Source organism: Myotis myotis, unplaced genomic scaffold (genome assembly GCF_014108235.1).
Source record: "Myotis myotis isolate mMyoMyo1 unplaced genomic scaffold, mMyoMyo1.p scaffold_m19_p_7, whole genome shotgun sequence".
NCBI classification, from domain to species: domain Eukaryota; kingdom Metazoa; phylum Chordata; class Mammalia; order Chiroptera; family Vespertilionidae; genus Myotis; species Myotis myotis.
Window position 1 is genome coordinate 9472554 of NW_023416379.1, and position 23508 is coordinate 9496061.

A 23508-nucleotide genomic window follows, 5' to 3' on the forward strand; every position below is an offset into this window, starting at 1 on the left:
GGTGGCGGGGGGTAGGTGTACAGTGCATGCTGCATATGCAAAGCTGCAATGAGTGGCACAGCCCTCTTCCTGGTGTTCACAGGGGCTCCACTGAAGGAGAACAGAATTTCCCCAAGTGCCCACGCACTGAAACGAACCTCCTCCCTCAACAAAGCAGGTAATTTACTGCAATTTAAATTGGCAAGGGTGTGCTGTTGACTAGCTATTGAGAAAGTGGGTGGGGAAATCATCTCCAGCAAACATATCCTTGGAAGACTTTCAAGTCCTAATCCCCGGGGTTCATCTTGCATTCCTTGTCCTTCCTCTCATGCCCTTCACACCTTTAGGAATAAATAATCAAAGCACAGCGAGAGCACCTTGCAGTGTGCTGAACGGTGGGGTGCCCATCTGGAAATACATGCACCCTGATGTTATTTGGGCAGAACTGGCAAAAATATAAGTTACATTTTATATTTAAGGATGAAAACGGTGAGTCACCCAAATCCACCTCTGCCTTCAGTTTCCCTGCTCCAGTGAGGTCTAAAGGGGCTTCTTGGGTTGTGGCAGCTTCTGCTTCAGTTTGCCTGCTCCCAATTCCTGGGCCCAGGACTGAGAGAGAATAACAAGGTCGATGGGGCCAAGCTCATGATTGAAAAGACTTGTCTCAGTCACACTGCTTAGCAGCTGGGCTACTCTGGTCACCCTCAATAAGAAACATCCCCAGATACTCAGTAAAGGCAGGAAGCAGGCATTGTCAGGTCTCCCGGAACTCCTGACATGTCACAGTGAACTATTTATATTACTTAACACACCTACTCCCGATATTTAGTGGTTCTATGGGGTGCGAAACAATTGTAACTATACATTTTTATGTCTACAGTAGAGGCCCGGTGCATGGATTCGTGCACCGGCGAGGTCCCTCGGCCTGGCCTGTGGGGATCGGGCTGAAACTGGCTCTCTGACATCCCCCAAGGGGTCCCAGATTGCGAGAGGGTGCAGGCCTGGCTGAGGGACCCCACAGGTGCACGATTGGGGCCGGGGAGGGACTGCGGGAGGGTTCCAGGGCATGTGTGGCTCGTCTCCTCCAGTCCTGATTGGCCAGACCCCAGCAGCAAGCTAACCTACTGGTCAGAGCGTCTGCTCCCTGGTGGTCAGTACATGTCATAGCGATTGGGCGACCGGTCGAATGAATGTTCAGACACTTAGCATATTAGGCTTTTATTATATAGGATAAGATATCACTGCCCAGAGAATCAAGAAATGAAGCATAAAGACCATCTAGCTTTTTATTTCAAATCTCTTTCCTGATACTTAAGAGTAAAACCTTAAAAACCATTCATTTGTCCATCTCAAGATAAATTTGTTGAATCAATTACTCTTTGCCAGGACCTGGACTAGGCATTAAAGATATAAAGTTTTTTTTAAAAAGAAGATGAATCTATAGCCCCTGCCATTAAAGAACTAACTGAAAATTAATACCTTCCTAAGAGTCTCTTCATGCTTTAAAGAACTTAAATATAAAAATGCCACTAGACTGAAAAATACCCAAAGATTCCTTCATGGTCAGGTTAGAAATTAAGGTATATTTAAGGGAAAGAGAATGAGATACAAAGGAATTAAAACCTACCATTCCATAAAAAGAAATGAAATTCTGATACATGCTATGGATGATCTTGAAAACATTATGCCAAGTGAAATAAGCCAGACACAAAAGCCATACAGAAAAATACGGTATGATTAGATTTATATAAAATATCTGGAATAGGCAAATTCATGGTGATAGAGAATAGAATTAGAGGTTACCAAAGGTGGGAGGTGGGGAGAATAGGGGGCTTCTGCTTAATGGGTACAGAATTGTTTGGTGGGGGTGATAAAAACTATCTTGAAATAGATAGTGGTAACAGTTGCACAAAATCGTGAATGTGATTAATACAACTGAATTATACACTAAAAGTGGTTAAAATATCATTTTTAATATCATATATATTTTACCACAACATTAAAAAGCAATAATGTAATATCCAAAAACCCATTAAATTGTACCCTTAAATGGGTGAACTGTGCAGCATGTAAATTATATCTCAAAAAAGCTGTATGTGTGTTTTTTGTTTTTTAAAAAAGACCATTCTTTACATGTTAACATATTACTCTGTCATTTTGTAAAGCTCTTAATATTCTTAAATAAATTGACCGGGAGCAGAAGCAGGTGATCAATGTTTGAAATACTATGATTCACATTGCTTACTAAATGCCTAGGTTTTACAAATCATTGCTAATCCTTTGGGCAGTTTAGAACACAGAAGAGCCCTCTGTCTTTTGGATATCTGGTTAAATAACTAATTGACAACCTTGCAATGACTAAATAACAGACCATTTAAAAAAGAATCTTTTGGTTTGACTCTTCTTGAATACAGCCAGCCAGAAAAGTGTGGTTGAAATCACAGTCAGAACCAAACAAATGACAACCTTCCGTTTTTACACCTCTCAGTCGTAGGTCAGCTATAGATCAGAGCGTGGCAGCATCTAGAAAAATGCCAGGCACACATGGGCTTTCGAGACATAGTCATTGAACTGAAAGAATAGCTGCATCTACTGCTTAGGAAACTGGCAGGGCCCCTGGTCAGATAAAAGCACTTTGAGCGGCTGGCCGGCCAGCCCAGAGAGCCCCTGGGAGCTGGTTACTTGTGGGCTCATACCTGCTTTCTCTGCGCGCCCCTCAGAGGTCAGTCAGCAGCTAGACCAAAGAGTGCCCTTCTAAATAAGTATCACTAAGAAGTCCAGGTCTAGACGAAACAGAATAAGGTCAGCTATTTCAGAAGCATTTCGTGCTGGTGAACATATATTTCAGAAAAGGCCATCATAACCTTTTGAACTTAGCGAACAGGTGAGCCACTCCTGTTCCCTCGAAACAATAGTAACAAAACAAAAAATAAAAATAGTAAGTGGGGAAACCCAGAAGTGAACTACTTTTACATTTCCCATCCCAGAGGTAATAAAGTAATACGATTTAGATAGAATTTGCCGCCAAAAGCCAGTAAACCTTTTCTATCCTACTAGTCAAATACAAATAACAGGGAACAAGGATTATATATTTTTAAAACAGCATTTGAAAGAAAATAAGGTGGGAATAATAATCTTTTACTGTGTGGCTACTGAAGGTACCTGTTTTTGACTAGATAAAGGGAAATTAAACCTCCCACAAGTGAGTCAGCCATCATACATGGTCAGAAAAACAGACTCTAGAATGTCAATTGTAGCTGCAGTGGGGAGAAAGCTCATGAACTCATTGTCACCTTCCTAGACCCTTAAAACAAATCACATAGTCATAGCAAAGTGTCCCAAACATACCCTGGGTCCGAATCCCATCCTGGCTCTGTGGGATGAGAAGCCTGGATCCAGCTCTTCGAGGAGAGCTTCGATTCCTCCATCCTCGGACCAGGGCCCCCACCATGGTTGTTGACAGCATGCTCCCCAGGCAGCTGTGGCCCACGGTGACGGGAGTGGGTGGATGGCTGTCAGGCTGCCACCTCAGGAGAATCCTGTCCACCTGGGATGAGGTGCTACACCCAAGGCAGACAGGTCTGGGCAGTTCCGCCCGCCTCCGTCCTCCACCCACACACTCATCCATCTCGTGTTCGCCTCCCTCAGGAGGCCCCGGGAAAGTGTGGCCAATGAGACAAGCAAAAGCAGACAACAAACAGCAAAAATCAAAATGAAGATATGAATAGAGTCATTCAATAGCAGAGGATGGTCAATGTTACAGCAGTACCAATCGCCTCCTATGAGAGCTTCTTTTGTGTGTTTGTTTTTGCTTCATTACCTGTCACCTAAAGAAGTTAAGTCCAATTTTTCAACCTTTAAAAATGCCTGTATGTGGGTGGGCCACACACCTATGCACCTATTTCCTCTCCTGAATAGGAAGAGCTTTCAGGCATTTGTGTTTCCATAGAGATCCATTCTTCTAGACAAACAGAATTTGTTTACAAAATATGAAAAGTATTTCTAACGTTGAGGGTTCCCTTCCCAGAATTATATCAGCTTTTGTGGATGAGAAAAGCTGATTAATGGGATTAAATAAAAACTCACCATCATGTAAACTCCCAAAGGCTTTTAAAAAATGAATTGATTTCAATGGCCTAAGTCTTCTCTCTCCTGGTGTGGTAGCTGGAGTTGCCACATGACTGAGTAGGTGGGACCTGAGCTTCACGTATACAGCACATTGCTCACATATGCCCCCTACTGGTCAAGATGCCAGGTGCATATGGGTTAGAGCTGCTTTAAGGATGTGGAAGGGGCAAGGAGTTGAAAGTTTTAGAATCCCTTGGGTACCTCCATACGCTGCATTCATCCAGCCTGGGTGGTACTGAGATTGAATTAATTACAGACAGCCTAGAGGTTCTGATATTATGGATTGTCCTTATGACTTTATGGATCATGCAGATAGAACGATCCATGCCCTATTTCACTCTTTTCCTCCCTTCCCCAGATACACCACATTTAAGAAGATCAAGGTTGTTTTTACAGGACAGGCAAATTCCCAAAACTACCCTGAACTGACAATAATTTTTCTCAGAGAGCCTACAGTTCACTAAAAAAGCAGCAGTGTTTTGAGGAGACAGATGTTTACAGTCATTTAGTTGAAATTTCCCTCATTTGCTAATTATTTTGACATTTCCAAAATTTAAAAAAAACTTCAGTATCATAGCAGGTGGAGGGACAGTAGAAATGAAGGATGGGAATCTTAAATGGCATGAGAGCAGGAAGCTGCTGGCTACTCCTGCACCCCAACTCAGTGTTCTGCGGACAGTGCGATCTTGGGGGCAGCATCTGATGAGAGACACAAATTCTGTTGCTCCCCGAGGTGTGCCTCTCCTTCCTCACTAACGTGGGGCTCCCTCTGCCATGGGCAGCGAGGGCAAAGGGCAAAGGAGCCTTCAGCACTCTCTCAGTTCCTGTGATTCTCCCCCCCCGCCCCCCCCCCCCCCCACACACACACCCTGAACCTGCCTTCTGCTGGGGACAACCCTGTGGGAATAGGGTAGCATCTGGGGACAGGACCACAGGGGACCCAGGGACGCAAGCCTGCGGCCTGGTCTTGGTTTGGAGGTGAGGGATGAAGCAGGGATCTTGAGGATGGTCCAGGGTCCCCAGTCAGGGGGCAGAATCAGGAGACTGATGGCTGGGGATTCCAGGAGAGGCCCTATTGGGACAAGCGGACACCAGCATCCTTGGAGAGAGGTGGCAGGGAGAACACAGTGATGCTGAAGGCAGAAGATGAGCCACGCTGACCGAAAACAACTCCTCACGCTCTCTCAGTGGGAGCCCTCCTTTGAGGCCTTGCTGCTGCCACATAGCTGAGATCCCTATAAACAACAGACACCATCCCCACAGGGCGAGTCAGAGGTCCAGGGTGGGGGATGTGGACTCGCGGACATTTCTGAAGCACAGCAAACGGCCCACACTCAGACACGGAGCCCCCGGCACGGCTGCTGTTGTCAGCACCGCGGTGAGAAGGAAGCATGTGAGAAAGGAGGTCACTGGAGCCAACTGACACTTCCGATAAAATTCCCCAAGCCTCCTTCGTGTTCCCAGAGTCCCCTGGGCACACACCACAGCCCTGCTCAGCCATCCACTTTCTTACATCTGCCCCACTCAACCAGCCATCCCCAAGCCTCCCCGCACGGCAGAAACAGTAGGTACAGATTCCGGGGCGCCTGCCGAAAGGACCGCTCTCCTAGGCCTCAGGCAGCGCCATTTCCTCTGGCTGCCAGCACCTTCCTTCATTGCCAGCCTGGGCTCCATCCAAGGGCCGTATGAAGAAACCAACTCACTCAACGGTGGGCTTCCTGCTGGGCCTGCACCACCCCTGGGCCCAGCGCAGTGTGTAGCCAGCACACAGCATGTGGGGTGAACAGAACCAACACGGTGGCCAGGCGTCCAGCAACATCCCCCCCTTGTCTCCACATCAGTCAGGCCACCTGACACCTCAGCTTCCATGACACCCTGTGCTTCTTGCCACGACCCCCAACACCCCTTGGTGGCAGGAGCCATCTCATGACATCACCCTGTTTTTCTGCAGCCCAGACCCCTCAGAGCCCCCACTGTTCACTCGCCTGTGATGTTTGGGTCGAGAACATGACCTGTCAAGGCGGCTGCCTCCTGTCCCTTCACCTCCACAAAGAACGGCTTCATCTGGGCATCAGGGGTCTCCGGTCCCCGACACTGCTGAGACGGGGTCTGTCCACGAACTCAAGGCTCAGCTTGCACAGCAGCCTCGGCCGCTTTGCTGCCCCGAGATTGCCGGTTGTGGCAGGTGGACACTCGGTGTCCAAGGTTTTCCCCAACAGGAAGCTGAGCAACGGCCGTGACTGCCCTGGGAAAGGCCGTCAGGAAGAGGAAGTGGAGTAATATCCTGCCCGTGTAGGTCAGCCCGCCCTTCCCAATGCTGCACATGTACTTCCCGCCACAGACCCGCCACGGGGGCCCCGTGCCTGCACCAAGATGTCCCCGAAGCAAGGGAAACGGCTCGGCCCTGAGCATGAGGTCACTCTCCCCAGCTCCGCCTGATTAGAACCCCCCTCCCACTCGTGCGCAGGGACAGGCTGAGGAAGGAAACACACTTTCCTCTTAGACAGCACATCTAGAAACCCAGCACCAGCTGAAGGCTGCTTGAAGGCCAGTATGGCTCCCAACAAACTTCGTTCATAGGTATTTGCTTCCAATTTCCCACGGAGACTATGAGTGACCGACTGTTTTCTCAATCTCATAAACACAAGTACTGTCCTCAAGGCTCTATCTGAATTACAGTAATCTCCCCAACTAGTGTACTCTGTGATATATATATATATTCTTTAATTCACTATACACACACACACACTAGAGGGCCTGGTGCACAAATTCATGTACAGGTGGGATCCCTAGGCCTGGCTGGTGATCAGGGCTGATTGGGGCTGGGCCAATCAGGGCCTGCCAGCTGGGGTGAGGGACGGGATGTGGGAGGTTAGCTCTTGGCCCCAAGGAGAGAGCCGGCCCTTGACCCCCCTGGGAAAGAGGCTGCATTTGCTGCCACTCACCCCCAGTTCCCAGCCCGCTGGCAGGATTGGGAGAGGAGGCAATGGTCACTGGGCTGGGTGCAGAAGAAATGGCCACTGGCTGCCAATGCTGCTGGCTGGCCGTGGGAGGTTAGCTGTGGGAGCACACTGACCTCTAGGGGGCAGCTTCTGCATTGAGCGTCTGCCCCCTGGTGGTCAGTGCATGTCATAGTGACTGGTCGACCAGTCGTTTCGGTCATTTGGTTATAAGGGTTGTTTAGGCTTTTATATATGTAGATATAATATAGTTAATCCTCACCCAAAGATATTTTTTCATTGATTTTTAGAGAGAGTGGAAAGGAGGGAGAAAGACAGAGAGTGAGAAACATGGATGTAAGAGAGACACATCAATTGGTTGCCTCCTGCACGCACTCTGACCAGGGCTGGAGATCGAGCCTGCAACTGAGGTACAGGCCCTTGACAGGAATTAAACCTGGGACCCTTCAGTCGACTGTCCAATGCTCTATCCACTGAGCCAAACTGGCTAGGGCACTCTGTGATATTGGTGAGGGTGGGGGGCATGTACTTTCTGCCCACATCAAATCCCCACAGCCTGGAATAATGCCTGGCACATAGTACATACTCACTGAGTACCTGTAGAATGAATGAATGAGTGAATGAATGAACAACTGTTGTGCACTGGGGACTCTGGTATAATCAGGGTGCATGGTATTTCTATTACAGCTATTGTAATTTTTAAAAACATGCTATTGTTATAATTAGATATAAGATCTATAAAGAAAGTGGCCCATAATTATACAATCATTCCCATGGGAGATATGATCTACTTTATCACACCAATTTTATTTTATGGATCCTTCAAAGAGAGCACTATGGTGAAGTGTGGGTTGCTGACATTTATCTCAAACTCAGATTTAAGATTTACATCTGCTGTGCCCCAAGACTCCTATCTATATTGTTGCAACATAGAGCCATAACGTTCAAGAAGTTTAACAAAGGACTAAACACCTCTTGCAGCTTAGCATTCATTGTAAGATTAGAACCTTGGTTAAAATACATTAATAACTCTTAACTTAAGAATGCAGCAACTCAAGTAAAGGCAACAGAGTCTTCTCGTGTCAAACTCTGAATATAACTTCAAAAATCTTTTCCACATTTATTTTCTCCTCTACAAGACAAGGCAAGCTTACATGAGCATGGTACCTTCACTTGCCTATGCAATTTAATAACAATTTGTTTAACACATTGGTTTTATGGTAAATTATTAATATTTTTGTCCTTTTTTTCAGGCATTATCTATTTTTTCTCAGAGATTTCTCTAAAACTATAAAATCAATGTTAACCTAATATGGTAAGTCCCAGGTTTTCAAACCATATTTAAAAGGCACCTAGAAATGTTTAGTCTTTAATTCACATAATCATTCATTTACTATGGAACAGATTCCCAAGAAAACCTCAACATTTGGCAGCTGGAAATAACCATCTGCTTTAGCAAAACCTTTGTTATTTGTAAATCCACTCTGAAATCTGAACCCTATAAAACTGCAGAACTCTATATTAGATTGGTGCAGAACCTTAAACCGGAGAATGTGCCAACATTTCTCTCTCTCTTTTAAAAGAGTACGCGGATTAATTACAGGGCGCTGATTGACTTGGATTAGTCTTGATCCCTGTCTGCAGAAAATTAATTCCTACCACTTACATCAATTAGATTGGGTCAAGATGGGTAATTCAGGCTCAACCGAATAGAAAAACTTCTGTTTACGAAGGCATCTGAAGTGAACCCCGATTGTTTCTGTTAAGAAATAATTCTTGTTTATATGTGGAGCATTATTAATGGCACAAGGAGTTAGATTTCTCCGTGCTCACTTCATAGAGTTATTATTACTTGCTCAGGTCCTGCTGAATTTCGGTGTTTCATTGGGAGCAGAAAAAGTGGGGAAACATTTTACCTTTTTTTGGATCCCATTTTGTCTTTAAGTATCATTCATACTAACATTTAAGGGGTCACAAATACTATCTACATTAAAAACAAGGGGATGTATTAAAAATAACTCTTAAGACTTCCTGCTTGACTCTTGCTAAAAACATTTGATAACAGACTATTTCATGAATAAATAGGGAGCTAACTGGGCTTTCTAGCTCATGGAATTTGGGTGATCTCATGCAGGTCACCTCCTTCTCACAGAGACCCTTTCTGGCTGGTCTGGACCTCTCCCTGGACCCGCTGGAGGTGTATTCCTCCCCATCTCTCGTCTGCTATGGCGGTGAAAGGCTCCCATGCCTGGCAGTCCCAGCAATCTTTTCTTGTTTCTGAGCACAGCAAGGAAGTGAGCAGGGATATACTACTTTTATCCGTAATTTTAAATGGCTGTAGCTACCGCTCTTCACCAAATAGTATAAAAGATTAGCCATTTGGGGGGTTAGAAAGGCTAATATGTTTGCCTCAAGTTATACGGAAAGCAGAGAGTTTGGACATATTTTGGAGTTTTTCCTAAGAAAGACAACATTCTACATGAGGGGTTTGTCAGGTGCTGTGGCACACACAGGTGGGCCCCTAAGCTGGTCCTTGTCTGTGTGTATCAGAAAGGGATCCATAGCACGGAGATGTCCCTAGAGGGGATGATATATAAACAGATCCCAGAAGAACAAACAGGAATAAATAGGAGTCAGCAGCCTGGAGCTGGGGGTGGGGCAAGGGGCAGGGACAGGGAGTCCCATGTGCACAGACCATGGTGCCAATTGGGGGGAACTGTAAGGTAGAAAGTGTGTGGTGTGGTGTGTGTGTGTGTGTGTGTGTGTGTGTGTGTGTGTGTGCGTGTGTGTGTATGTGTTAGTGTTAGGAGTTATAAAGAGGGGGGAGAATCAAGATTACAGAGGTAAGCAGGAACCAGGCCATGAAGGGTCTCAAATCTTAACAAAGAGTTGGACTTTGTTGTGAAGTGATGAGATGGTTTTGAAAGGTTTGAAAGTGAAGAGGACCACCATCAGCTCTGTGTTTTGAAAAGGCTCTCAATGAAATTCAAAAACAGACTGGAGGTCCCGGCCGGTGTGGCTCAGTGATGGAGCATTGACTCATGCTCCAAGAGGTCACTGATTCGTTCCTAGTCAGGGCACATGCCCAGGTTGCGGGCTCAATCCCCAGCAGTGGGGTGCAGGAGGCAGCCTATAGATGTTTCTATCTCTATTTCTTTCTTCTTCTCTCTCTCTAAAAAAAAAAAGTCAATAAAATATATATTTTAAAAAAGAAAACAAACAAACTGGAAGAAGCAAGAACGCAACTAGGGAGATGAAGACCAGCGAGGAGAGATGGCAGCAGCCTGGATAAGGCCGCTAGAGTGTGGAGCATGTGGTGTGAGGGTTGATTCAGTTGGGGTGGGGTGTGAAAGGCAGGGAGGAGCCAGGGAAGCGCTAAGGCCTGTGGTGGGGGCACCTTGGGGCTGGCATTGCCTTTCACTCACAGGGGTATGAATAGAAGAGCATGGGACTTTTGGTTGTAGGGTGGTGGGTGATGCAGGAAGATGAGTTCTCTAATTTTGAGACACTTAGGCTACCATGAGTATTTTCCCCACTATAATTACTTCTTTGAAAACATTTTGGATATGTATTGTTTCAGCATGTTTGAATTGCCCTCGTTACTCCTTCAGATTACAATCTGTCTCCTTCACATCCACTTTTCATACCGCAGTTGCTCAATAAGTGCTTATCTCACGATATCCTTGGGACAAATTCCCAGACCGAGCACTGCGGGTTCAAAGGGTAAGACGAACAATTCTTGCTACGTAAGTCCAGGTTTTCCCCAAAGGACAGAACTCATTTACATGGTCAGCAGATGCATGAGTCTATCTGTTCTCCAGGGTTGGTGTTTGACTTCACTTCATAGGTGTAAAATGTGTTCATTTTTAAACATTTATAATAGTTAAATTTATCTCCATATGTGGTTTTCTATTTGTTTTATTTTGGGTGAAATAGCTATTCAATGGTATCTTTGGACCATTTACCTATTAGAGTCTGATATTGTACCTCACATTTATATGAGTTCATATGTACCATCTGGTCAGTCAGATGGCCGGACAAACATACAGTCAGTCACTTAGCCAAATATATATATATCCATCATGTCTAAGTATTTGCATGTGTGGTAGGAAAAAAAGGGTTAGATTTTCTTCTAGAAACTGAGTTGAGAAAATCATAGTCCATTAAGGGCATTGGCTTACCTAAATTTTACTCGAGTACAGATGTATGAGATGCCCTAAATAAGAATATCGTGCGCTGAGATGTGTTCATGAATATATTGCAGCTTCTAACAGTAAGCACTGCCTACAGACAGGCAGGAGAAAAATCAGTTTTGTCTACCAGGCTCTTCATCTAAACATTTAGGGACTCTTCTAGGACTGGAATGGGGGCTGAATTAGTTACAGTCTGCAGAGGTCACAGAGTACACAGAATGTTTAAAAATAACGCAGTGCTAGCCAGATGTGCAACTGCTGGGCGATAAAAGGATCTTTTCATAGAACGGCGCTTACCTTAAATGTGTTTTTGGAACTTGTATCCATGATGATTTGCCCTTTTAAAAAGGATGCTAAAGGTTAATTTTCTATGGCATAAGGACTGCAGACAAATGCCAAAATTCTATTCCCAGACCTAAATTACATAATCAGAAATAGAGCATTCGAACTGCACATCAAATAGTCTCCTCTCTGGCAGACTATGAAAAAAAATCAGTGTCAGTGTTTGAAGTAGGCATTTGTTTATATAATGCAACCAACCATGACTGCCAAACACAATAATTAAACGCTTTAACAAGTGAGAAATCTCGCCAGAATATGTAATTTGAGGGGGGAAATAAGCAGAGTTGGTAGGTAGCAGAAAGTGCTGAATTATTTATCTCATGCTCCTCTGGGGCAGACACTCATGCTGTGAGTCCATCTGCAGGAACGCGAGGGGAGAAAGGAGCGTGTCAGGAGGGGCCAGTAATTTTATTTAAATCTTATCTTTCTTTTTATCTCTAAACAGTGCTCTTCCCACACTTGGAAAATGAGTTCTCACCTTCTTTTCATTATAAAATTACCCGTGTGAAAATGAAATTAAACATCTACAAAGTAACAACAAATAATCATATATTTCTCTTTCAGTTCTTTGAATTATCAACAAAAAATTTATTCTCCTTGACTGTGCCTGTATTTCTCCTCTGGAGAGGGGAAGAGTCTGACTTTTTTGAGCACATGATAAGAGATTGCTTTTATGTCATTTACTTCTATAAAAATAAATGGAGTGTTATACCGACTCATCTTTAAAAATTGCTTGTAATGCTAAAGTCTTTGATAGGATTTTCTGTTATAACACCCAAAGAAAAAATGATAGTACATTAACAAATAGCTGAAGATCTTATGCATCAATGATAATATTGCTTAAATAATAGAAAACATTCCTCAAATATGATATATAGTATAATCAACTTAACACATGTGGATGTAAATAATTTATATATTAAATAGTTTATATAAAATATACACGTGTCAAAGCAACAATGATTTAAAATTTTTGTATTCTCTTATTTCATCTAAATGCTATTATTGGTGAAATATAGCATCATTTTTAATATAGGCTTATAGTTACAACTAATTAGAACTTTCTGAAGGGTAAATAAACAATGAAGACTCAATTTTAAAAAATCAGTAGTGGGGTATTTTCCTAATAAAAAATGAATTAAGTAAATTCTTTATAGCCTCTCACTGACTTTTATTTCACTGATTTTATAAGGAATATGATCCATTAATTATATTTAAAGACAATATAAGATAAATCTTGTGTTTGTGACAAAGAGTAAACCTAGGGGCAAAGCAAAGAGCTGGAAGAATAATCCAGATGGCACACTGAGGAACTAAACAGGGCCACCACCTACAGCTACACACACCGCCAGGCGCTCATCACAAACCCCTCTGTGAACAGGGCCCCTGGAGTTGTATCAACACGCCAGCCCCAGAGCTGTTGTACGTATTGCACAATTGTAAAACCATCCTTGATTTCCATGTATTAAATGTTTATTCTTGATTATTTTTTCTTGATATTTTTATAAAAACCCATGGGACTTATTGAAAAAATAAACATCTGTTTTGTTGAGGGAGCAGGGATAAAAAGTAATAAAGCTGCTGCTGTCCCTTAATACAAAAATCCCTTAGTAATTCCAGGAATGGTTTCAAAAGGAAATTAGAAATACATTCTAAGGTCAAAATCTGGGTTAGCACAATGTCAACATGAAGAACATTGTTGGAAAGAACCTGATTGAGTTTAAAAATCATTCCTATAACTGCTTCCCAGGATTCTGCCAAAAGGACCTACATACATAGTTGAAGTAACTTTGACATCAAAGGTACTTCAAGGTATTGAAAAAAATTTACCCCAAAGAGCATCTCATGGTTTTACATGTTAACTAAAGAGCTAATTCTACCCTTTTGATTGAAGCCTGATAGGTTTAAGCAGAAGTAATTGCAAGGGAGTCAGGCATCAAACTAGTTCAGGGATGGTCCCCTGTAGAAGCTCAGATGCCATCTCAGCAGCTCTTCAAACCCCATCCACCCACGAAGGAGTCAGTCTATTCTTCCCCTTTGCTCCTACTCAATTTGCACAATACAGACAGCTCCCAGCTCTTTAAGGATTTAGTCTCTATCCATTTGAGGACTAGCTCTACCCCAGGAATCCCCTTTTGTGTCTCCTGAAACTGTGAAACTTGCAAACGCTTGCTTGCGTTAGAAAGAAAGAACGGTGGTTTTTACAGCTATCTTATTTTAGCAGCCCAACAGAACTAGCTGGGGGAGAAACAAAAAGCCCTGAGAAGGCTTAAGTTAAAATGTTAAAAATAAGTTAGGATTAGCCACTGCTTTGAGGCATCGCTGCCATAAAATGAAAAGATTACTGCCAGGTGTACAAATATATTGCTCACAAGAACTTGGTGCCCATTTTATTTACATTTAAGGTCAAATGAGACAAATTCTGTTTTGTATTATTTTGTACAAAGTAGAAGGACTAGAGAAACTATGTATTTTGTACCATTAAAAGACTGAATGCTTTCCCAGAAACCAATCATAATAAGTAAAAGGAACACAAATTTTTAAACCTTTATCGTATACTTTCCCCCACATAACTTACATATAAATGCACCGTGATTTTAAAGTCCTTTGTGCATGCATTTCAGGTCAGGCCTGATTAGGAACACTGACTGGAATGCTGGATTCTCCCTTGGTCATCAGCCAGCACGGCTCCATGGAAACCAGCAAGCCCCAACAGATCAAAGACGAGCGTAGTGCTCAAGAACTGTCCAACAATAGAAATGATATTCAATATGGGGATAGTTTCTCGAATGGGCCATTATATTTCATCGTAGAAGAACTCAAAATCCAAAGAAACTGTTGGTCCTCAAAGAAAACCACGATTCCCTCTTTAGAACTAGACTACAGGGAGTTAGAAACTATTTAAGGGAGCGTAAAAAAACAGCTCATTTTGGGTTATGTTTAGAAGGAGTTTGGGCTGTTTGAGGCTCCTACGATCATTTATTGTTTTGTTTTAAGTAACAGTTACAGGTAGGGCAGCCAGTGAGTTATGTCCCGTCCTGGCAGATTGCAAATAGCAGTGAGGTTACAAACAGCAGTGAGGTCCCCGTTCAGTGGATGTGTACACATGCGCACAAGGAAGCCTTCCCTAATTCATAGAAAAGCTTTCCCACCAAAGGCAACCAGCAAAATAGCAAGGAGACATTTAGACTCAATCTTCACTTTTATATTGCTGGAAGGACTGATTTGTATATAAGTATTTAGCCACTCTGTACAACTCATTTTCAAATACTTCTGCTCTTTTCGTCTTAGCGGTTCTCAACCTGTGGGTTGCGACCCCTTTGGGGATCGAACGACCCTTTCACAGGGGTCGCCTAAGAGCATCCGAAAACACATATATAATTACATATTGTTTTTGTGATTGATCACTATGCTTTAATTATGTTCAATTTGTGAAAATGAAATTGGGGGTCACCACAACATGAGGAACTGTATTAAAGGGTCACGGCATTAGGAAGGTTGAGAACCACTGCTTTAGACACACATCTCACAGATAGGCAAGAGGTCTCAAAACCTATTTATACCTGCTGAGATATCTTCCAAAGAGTAAGAAGCACTTGATAATAAGATAGTACTTTACTTAGTATTGTTGGGGAGGGTGTTGATATCAACTTTCATTCTAAAGGAGGGTCAGTTCTGTTTTCTACAGCTTCACTTTTTCCCATACGTCTGAATGTAGTTTCTCTAAAAGCTCCTGAGCAGTCTTACTCAAACAAGGTCAACGAAGGGACAACGGCATCAGATCATCTATTACATAACAATTCCAGTTAAGAGGTGGAAGCAAGGCATTTTTCTGACAGGCAGGCCCACTGAGGCCAAGTTCACCCATTACAAATTACTTTGGCGTTACCTGTGCTTTTCTCCTATTACCTGAGCTCCAGAGTAGGGCTCCATCTACCACCTCAACCAACTTCCCTGGATTGCCAAACGTTAAGGAATAAAGGAACAAATGCCATAAGGAGCTGGTTGGGGGGGGGGGGGGGTGGAGAGAGCTGTTACCACCCATTTTATAGCTAAGAGAAACAGCAGCCTTTGCCCAGTGGTCTGTGCTGGTGCCTATATGGAATCAGGCAAAATGATCCAGCAGGAAGAGAGTCACCTGCTTAGCCTTGACATGAATTATTAAATCAAATCATTGAGGCCTTGACAGAGGCAGGAAAAAAAATCTACCTTTTCCTAAAGCTTTCTTTTCTAACGACATAGCATTGTTGGGAAAAAGAGGACAAGGAGAAATTTTGTCCTATAGTGATAGTGGCATAAAGGACTGCAGCCTCTTTAAGTAACTTGCACACAGACTGTGTTCTAAATCATTCTAAGTGCAAACTCAAGTTCTGGGGTCTGGAACACATTTTCCCATAGATATAACACTATAAAGGACAAACAGGTCACAAAACCGCCTACAGTGGTCTATTTAACTTGGTTGCCAAACACCACAAGGAGCCAGTCCTCCCAATGACAACCTAGTTCCAGCCAGCTGCCCAAGCCTAGAAGCCAGGAAGGCATCCTCAGCATCGGTCTCCTGTCCTCAGGCCCCGTCTCTACAATCTATGTCTGAGAACAGAAGGTATTTCCTAAGAGTAATTTTCACTTAAAACTCCATGAGCTTTGAGAAGCATCTCCCCGATTCTGCACAGAATATAGTTATGGCTGTATGACATGCTCCGAAGAACAAAGCACCGATTGGCCTCCAGGCAGGTTCTGTGCGTGAGTGACTCTGGATGGCAGTGTCAGCTGAATTGTGGGCACTTTCTAGTCATGGAGACCTCAGCAACTTAGACCAGAAGATGAAGACAACACCATGGCTGTTCGTAATATGAGACATACTCTGCCTCCCACAAGGTGCCAAGAAATAACTTGAAAGTAATTTTGTAAACGAATGGACAGTCTACAGTAGGATGTAGGGATAAGAGCCAGGAATCGACAGATTAAAATAAGAATGCAACGAATAAGTACAGTAGCCCACATCAATGGGCACTACTGGTTGCTTACCCAGCATCTATTCTCCACTTGTCACTTCCCAACAACTTATTTTAAGTATCCACCTCCTTGTCCCTTCTACTCACAGACAAATAGAAGTGGAGCTGATCTCATCCCCAACACTATTGGTGGACCCTGATTAATCTAAGCCAATCAGTGCACAGCATTCTTAGTGTGGTTATTGCTCTCCATGATGTAAGGGGCCTTATCAGATTGGAAGAAGGGACTTATAGTTCATGGCTGAGGTTCCTCACTTTCTTCTGTTCATCCATTTGTGTTTAGCAACCATCTGGTGACCATTTAGTGGAACCTGTCTGAGAAAGAAGCCAAGAAAAATGGCGGAGCCGAAAGATGAGATAAACTAAATCCTCTGTGATGTTCCTGACTCATTGCGTTAATGACGCTTAAAGGCCACACTTTCTCAAGAGCAGATTAGTAGTTTCCTTTTGTTTTAGCACATTTAAGTAAGAATCTGTATTACAGTTGAAAATGTTCTATCTATTAAAGTGATAAAACTCCAGTGAAACACTGAAAGTATAAAACCTTGGGTAGGGGGGAGTGGGAGAGAAAGATGTAATACATAGGAATGTGCTTTGAATGTTAGAAAGGAAAGTGCCTTACATACTTCTAGCGTTTTCTCCCTGAATGGATACTGATACATTAAAATAAAAATTCTTTAGAATGTAAGTCTTCAATTTGCTATAAATCTAAAATACAAAATCCAAATGCTCACAAAACTAAATTACAGAGTGTAAGTCTTCAATTTGCTCTAAATGGTACAGGAACCCCATTTTCCTGAACCAAGATACCTTATTATTTAACTCATTTACTGAGCCACTGCTCAGTATACAAGAGCAAGCAAAACTAAGAACTTGCCTTTAAGGCTAAAACTCGGTGGGAGTTGAGGAGAGATAATTAATCCTCTCTATTTATAAATGTAAACATCTAATGTTTAAAGTGGTGCTCCCAAAGCATGGATGATTTATTTAATAGTAAGTCTGAAAGAACTTCCGAGAAATGGTTGGAAATAATGAGAAGAAAAAGTTTCTTGGCTGTCTTTCAAGATGGTCAGAAGAATGATCACAGAGGAAGAAAAATAAAGTGTTCAATATCTTCCAGCAGGTCAGCTGGTCATGTCAACGACCCTCCTTCCCATCTGCTTCTTTGTTCTCTAAAATGATCCCATGAGCATCATGATCATTTTCATAAGTGTTTAAAGTTTCTCAGATAGGAAAGCTCATATTCATAAAAAACATAAATATGGAAAACTTTGAAAATTTATTTTGTGTCTAAGGAACACATAGTTGAGGCTAGTCTCTAGGTGTACAAAGTAGTAGAACAGTTCATTGAGCTCCAAAGGAAGAAAGCCTTATATTCCCCACGAGAAACGAGCATTTTTCTATTCTCTGCTTAGGCTCGCTCACCTCCACACCTACAGGCAGAACCAATTAAACATGGAGCATGTTCCAAAAGACTCCTAGTAAGTGTATTTTTTTATTTCTACAGGAAAATGTGCTCCAGGTTCTAATGGTATATACAGAGTGAGGCAAAAGTAGGTTTACAGTTGTTTATATGAAAAATAGCATAATTACTAATACAAGAATAAACTATGTTTTGCATACTCACAACTATAGACCTACCTTTGCCCCACCCTGTATGGTTCCCAGCTCTGTCCAAAGAACCTTTTTAACCCATAATGATCCTCAAATGTGGGCTCTACCCGAGCTTATCAGGGTTTTAATGGATAAATATATGTCTAAGATAACAGGGGGGAACCCTGATGGGGAAGATGCATTTTTGGAAGGACGGACAGGCAAAGATTCCCTTATCCTCTCTCTCCTCTCCTTCAACCTAGCACATTGTCACCTTGGGATGGAGGACGGAGTAGGACTTTCCCAATATGTATATTTCTCCTTTCTACAGCTGGCTCTTCTGAATTTTCCCCCCTTCCTCCTTTCCCTAAGAGGCGCAAACTGGCCATCATTCTCATGGTCTCCTCTCAGGATACGAGGCCCTATCAACATTGTGCATTTCAAAGCCTTCCGCCTAAGCTCTTGTCACAAAATACAGTGGGGCCTTGACTTACGAGTTTAATTCGTTCCGTGATGGAGCTCGTAACTCAAATTACTCGTATGTCAAATCAAAAAGTGAACGAGTGAGACACGTGATACTGGGCTGATGTTGTGGCGTTCACTGTGACGTTCGCTGCGCCAACTAGCGGTGGGGTATCTGAAGCTGGCTCGTAACCCGAATTTTAGCTCGCAACCCAAAGCAAAAAGTCGGCCAAGAGACGGCTCGTATCTCGAAAAACTCATTAGTCGGGACACTCGTAAGTCAAGGCCCCACTGTAAATAAGAATGCATGGGTCTTCGAGTATCAAAATTAAAACTGGGCTAAACTGGAAAACAAACAGATTTGAAAGTGCGATGCCATTGTCTTCTCTCATTGCTCTGATGTGTCCATGAGACTCTCCTGGATCACCCTGTGTCTGCATTACTGCCATTTGATAGCTCATGTGTGCACCTCTAGAGTCCAAAATCAAGATACATCACATAATACAAATGGCTTGTGCCTCATTCTCTAGTTGTGGGAGGTTCTCTAGGAAATGAGGTTTGTCCACAAATTTTGGAATTTCAATTGTCTGTGGGAACCATGGGGAAAAATGTTGGTAACGGGAACTGGCCTCCCAGTGACCCACTGCGTCTCTGGTACAGTTTAGATTAAGCTGTATTTGCTGGAGGACTTCCCATGCACAGCTTTATGTTTTTGTTTTTGTTTTTTTAAAAAAATATATTTTATTGATTTTTACAGAGAGGAAGGGAGAGAGATAGAGAGTTAGAAACATCGATGAGAGAGAAACATCGATCAGCTGCCTCCCGCACATCTCCTACTGGGGATGTGCCTGCAACTAAGGTACATGCCCTTGACCGGAATCGAACCTGGGACCTTTCAGTCTGCAGGCCGATGCTCTATCCACTGAGCCAAACCGGTTTCGGCCACAGCTTTATGTTTAATGAGGGAAAAATACACTCCGAAATACTTTTCAATGAACTTCTGGAGAACAACCCTGGCTTAAACTGCAGATGGCCCGCACACACGCACGCTGTGCATACACACGGTTCCACTGACGGCATCCTTACCGGTCCCCAGTCTTTCCCTACAGAATCCTAGTCTTGAATGTTCCAATGTTCTCCAAAAATTCAACATTTTCTCTTGAAAGGGCGTTTTGCTAAGAGAGAGATCTTTCTACATCCCAGTGGCGGAGTGTGCGAGCCAGCCTGCACCTCTGCGCCCTCTGAGGCTTTATCTAGCATCTTCTCACAGGCAGACGAGTGAGGCTGAGGGCACACGGTGAAGAATTCAGTCACCGAGCCAGGCATTCCACGGAGGGACACCTTCCCAGAGCTGGCGGAGGGTGTGGCTTCCAACTCTTCACTCTGTCCTGGACCCCAAGAAGGAGAATGCCTTTCCCCAAAGGATCTCACACAGTTCAGTTTCACAGCCCTGAACCTGGCAGGCCAAGGACACCGCTGTTTTCCTTAGATGCATATTTCAACCAAATTACATTTCCTATGTAGGCAAAATATTGCCACAATTAGTCACATATATTTTGTTTAGGAAAAGACTAAACGCAAGTGCACTTAAATGTGATTTTTGGGTGGGACACACAGGTTGGCCTGTGAAACTTGCCTACAACTTGTTTCAAATGATTTGTCTTTCGCCAACCCTGATAATGTTTAAAGAGGGTGCCCCCAGACCTCCAGTGAAGATCAGAAGTAGAGCAGGGAGTTTTAAAAACGGGCTCTGAATATGCAGTCATTAAGTAAAGGGGGAAAAGCCCATAATTAGCCAAATGACCCCTTTGGTTTAAAAGTGCCACCACATCGTTATCCCCACACAAGGCCTCTTATGGCTCTTCCTCAGGCTTATTTTACAGGACCATTCTGCCCACCAGACTCGCCCAAAGGAAAACCCGCAGGGGCGAGGGAAGAACAAGTTATCTGGGCTGAAGAGGCACAGAAGGAAAATGAAAATCCACCCAAGGAAAGATTTAAGCCTGGAAAATAATAAAGAAAATGAAGACAACCAGAATATTTCCTAATTTGAAGTTACACCAAGAAAAGCGCATGATGTGTTTTAAGATTTCCCAGGGTTTAAAAAAAAGACAGTTGGACCAGCAACATTGGACAGTAAACTTTCTTGGAATTTTAAATTTTACTCTGCAATATTTTTCACACTCAAACTCTGAACAAAGAAATTCGGGCGAATGCTAGAGAGAGGCGCCTATCTGTGAACCCTCTCTACTTAATCCAACTCAGTTCACTGATTGTTTACAAGTGTAGTGAAATTTCTTAATTTTGAGTCAAAAGAGTTTGTGAATAGTTACGTACAGGCGCCAGGCTATGGACCACTTATGACCTAGTCCTGCCTCTACATTCCTTTAGCCCATTAGAGCGGGATTAACAGCTCTCAAGGAGGCATTTCATCGAGAAGCATTTTCAAGATCACAAAGCAGTGTCGAGAGGCACCGCATAATTAAAATTGCTAAATGAATTGTTCAGGGGGAACTGATACAGCAGCTCGGAGGAGGGGGCAGATAAAATCAGGCTGGAGTAATTTAAAAAGGGGGAGAAATTTGAACTGTGTTTAAAAGGACAGATAAGGTCTAGATAATAGCATTACTGCCACTGCCCTCTCGCTCCGTCTGAGAGCCTGCCAAGGGCCGGCATAGCCCACGTCCTCTCCAGGTCCGCAATCCGCTGAAGGGAGGTAACTGGCGTGATGTTATAGATGAGGATGGCGAAAACCTGCCGGGGCCTCCCAAGGAGGAGGCGGGCTGAGACCCACACCCAGGGCCAGCTGACCCCAGAGCCCACTGTGTTTCTGTCCCACCAGCTCCATGAGCAGAGGGAGGTCTGGGAGACACAAAATACACTCTTCTGGAACAGCTGGTTTAGGGATGGGAAAGAAGAAAGGTTGGAGCACAGGGAGCGAGCACCGACATGCCACGGTGAGATTTAGACCAGACACCTGACATAATTAGCCCAGCACTTTGGGCGAACCAGGCTGGTGGGCGGAATGAACTGGAAGCTCCAGAGTTCAGGAAAGAGAGAGAGGACCTGGCCCTTCTGCCCCAATATGGCAGCACGAAGGCCTGCATGGAGGGGCTGGGGTGGCACTGCATGCTCCCTGGCAGTGAAGAGACACTGGATGTGGATTTGCACTTGGGTATTTTTTTAAAGATATTCTTATTGACTTCAGAGAGGAAGGGAGAGGGAAAGAGAGACAGAAGCATCAATGATGAGAAAGAATTATTGATTGGCTGCCTCCCGCACGCCTCACACTGGGGACTGAGGTGAGCCCGCAACCTAGGCCTGTACCCTGACCAGGAATTGAACTGTGACCTCCTGGTTCATAGGTCGATGCTCAATCACTGAGCAATACTGGCTAAGCCACTTGGGTATTTGTAACCAATCATGTTTCAAAAACTACCAGTCGTGTGGCCTTGGGCAATGAGTTAAATCTCAGAGAGCTTCAGTTTCCTACATGTATACATGTACAGCCCGATTCACGATAATAACTGCACAGGCTAAGAGACTAAGGAGAAGTAGGTAGTATGTAGTTTGTGGTAAAGGCTCAAATGTTCTCTCTCTTTTTTCCTTCATAAAAGGTCATGGAGATGGAAGAGAAGAGAAGAGACAGATGGCCAGATAAGTTTAGTGAGATTTGGTGATAAATTAGATATTGGTGGTTGGGGTGGGGAAATAGACGAGAGAAAGATGTCAAATGTGCATTTGAAATGATAAGCCCACATGAAAATATCTTCATTTTTCTCCAAAAGGAGCTCAGAAAAAGTGGCAGTCTTAGGAATACGTGGCCTTAGGGGTGACGGGGAGAACCCTAAATGGAAACACCCAGAAAAAAGTAGATGAGACAGGAAGCCTAGGAAGAAAAGGGAAACCAGAGCAGAACAATTTGGCAATCGCTTGCCCGAGAGCCCAGTGCTATACTATTCCATGGGGAGGGCCTTGTGAAATTGCTAAACTGCTCTTCTTAGAGTGACTAAGCTTTAGAAATCAAAGGAATATATATGAAGTTACCACATTTTAAGAAACCAGACCCCACATTTTTTAAGACAAAGAATATTAAAAGAAAATAGTCTACTTAATACAGGACTTAAGATCAATTGCAACTCCATGTCTTTCGATTTTAAAGCACAATGATGGCTTTAATGCCCTGCTTCACTCTAAGGCTCCTTATCGCAGATGTAATCTCCCTCCAGAACAGGCTCTCCTTATGGCGCAGAAAAGGCTTCATGTGTAAGGCAATCATAAAACACAGATGCCAAAACATGCAGACCTTGAAAAATGCAGCTGAAATGGCGATGGTTGGGATTTGAATGAGACAGAAGAAAGGGGTCAAGACACCCAGACGAGGGGTGGGGGGTGCCAGCTTTATTCCGTCAACATGAATATGGGCCTAGATTACCTAAAGCCGAGGTGGATAATTCTGTTTTGCTGACTTCTTAAGCTTGCTGAATCTGGTTCCATGCTTCCACAAGTTTGTCAAATATTACAACGAATTCTCTGTTCCAGACACTGGATTCATGATCCACTGCTGTTGAAAGCAGGTCTGGGACCGCTGAGCGCATATGGCTCTTTTGACACTTTATATGATGGTCTTTCTATGCCGGTTAGATAGATGGCTGCTGGGCAAGCCCTTGGCTGGTTATCCAGTGGGAGCGCATGGAGCTATTGTGTGGCTCCTCCCACAGGGACAGGTCACAGCATGGCTTTAGCTCATTTATATTGCTTCTAATACTACAACTAATAAACTGATGTCTGTGTTTGTGCTGGCCACTTCCTCTTTCCCATACTTGGCCTTAAGTC

General features: G+C 43.6%; 1 protein-coding gene across 2 annotated transcripts in view; it reads right to left on the reverse strand.

Moving 5' to 3' along the window:
• Positions 1-23508, reverse strand: part of PLEKHG1 (pleckstrin homology and RhoGEF domain containing G1) — a 188024-nt gene that overhangs the window by 107813 nt on the left and 56703 nt on the right. Inside the window, exon 1 of one of the 2 annotated variants that reach the window (XM_036316626.1) lies at positions 3328-4911. The exons of the other annotated variant lie outside the window; for it this stretch is intronic. Within the exon in view, the coding sequence (XP_036172519.1) occupies positions 3328-3607 (280 nt within the window). The 5' untranslated portion in view covers positions 3608-4911. Of the gene's footprint in view, positions 1-3327; positions 4912-23508 lie in introns of those variants that run through there. 2 annotated transcript variants of the gene reach the window in all.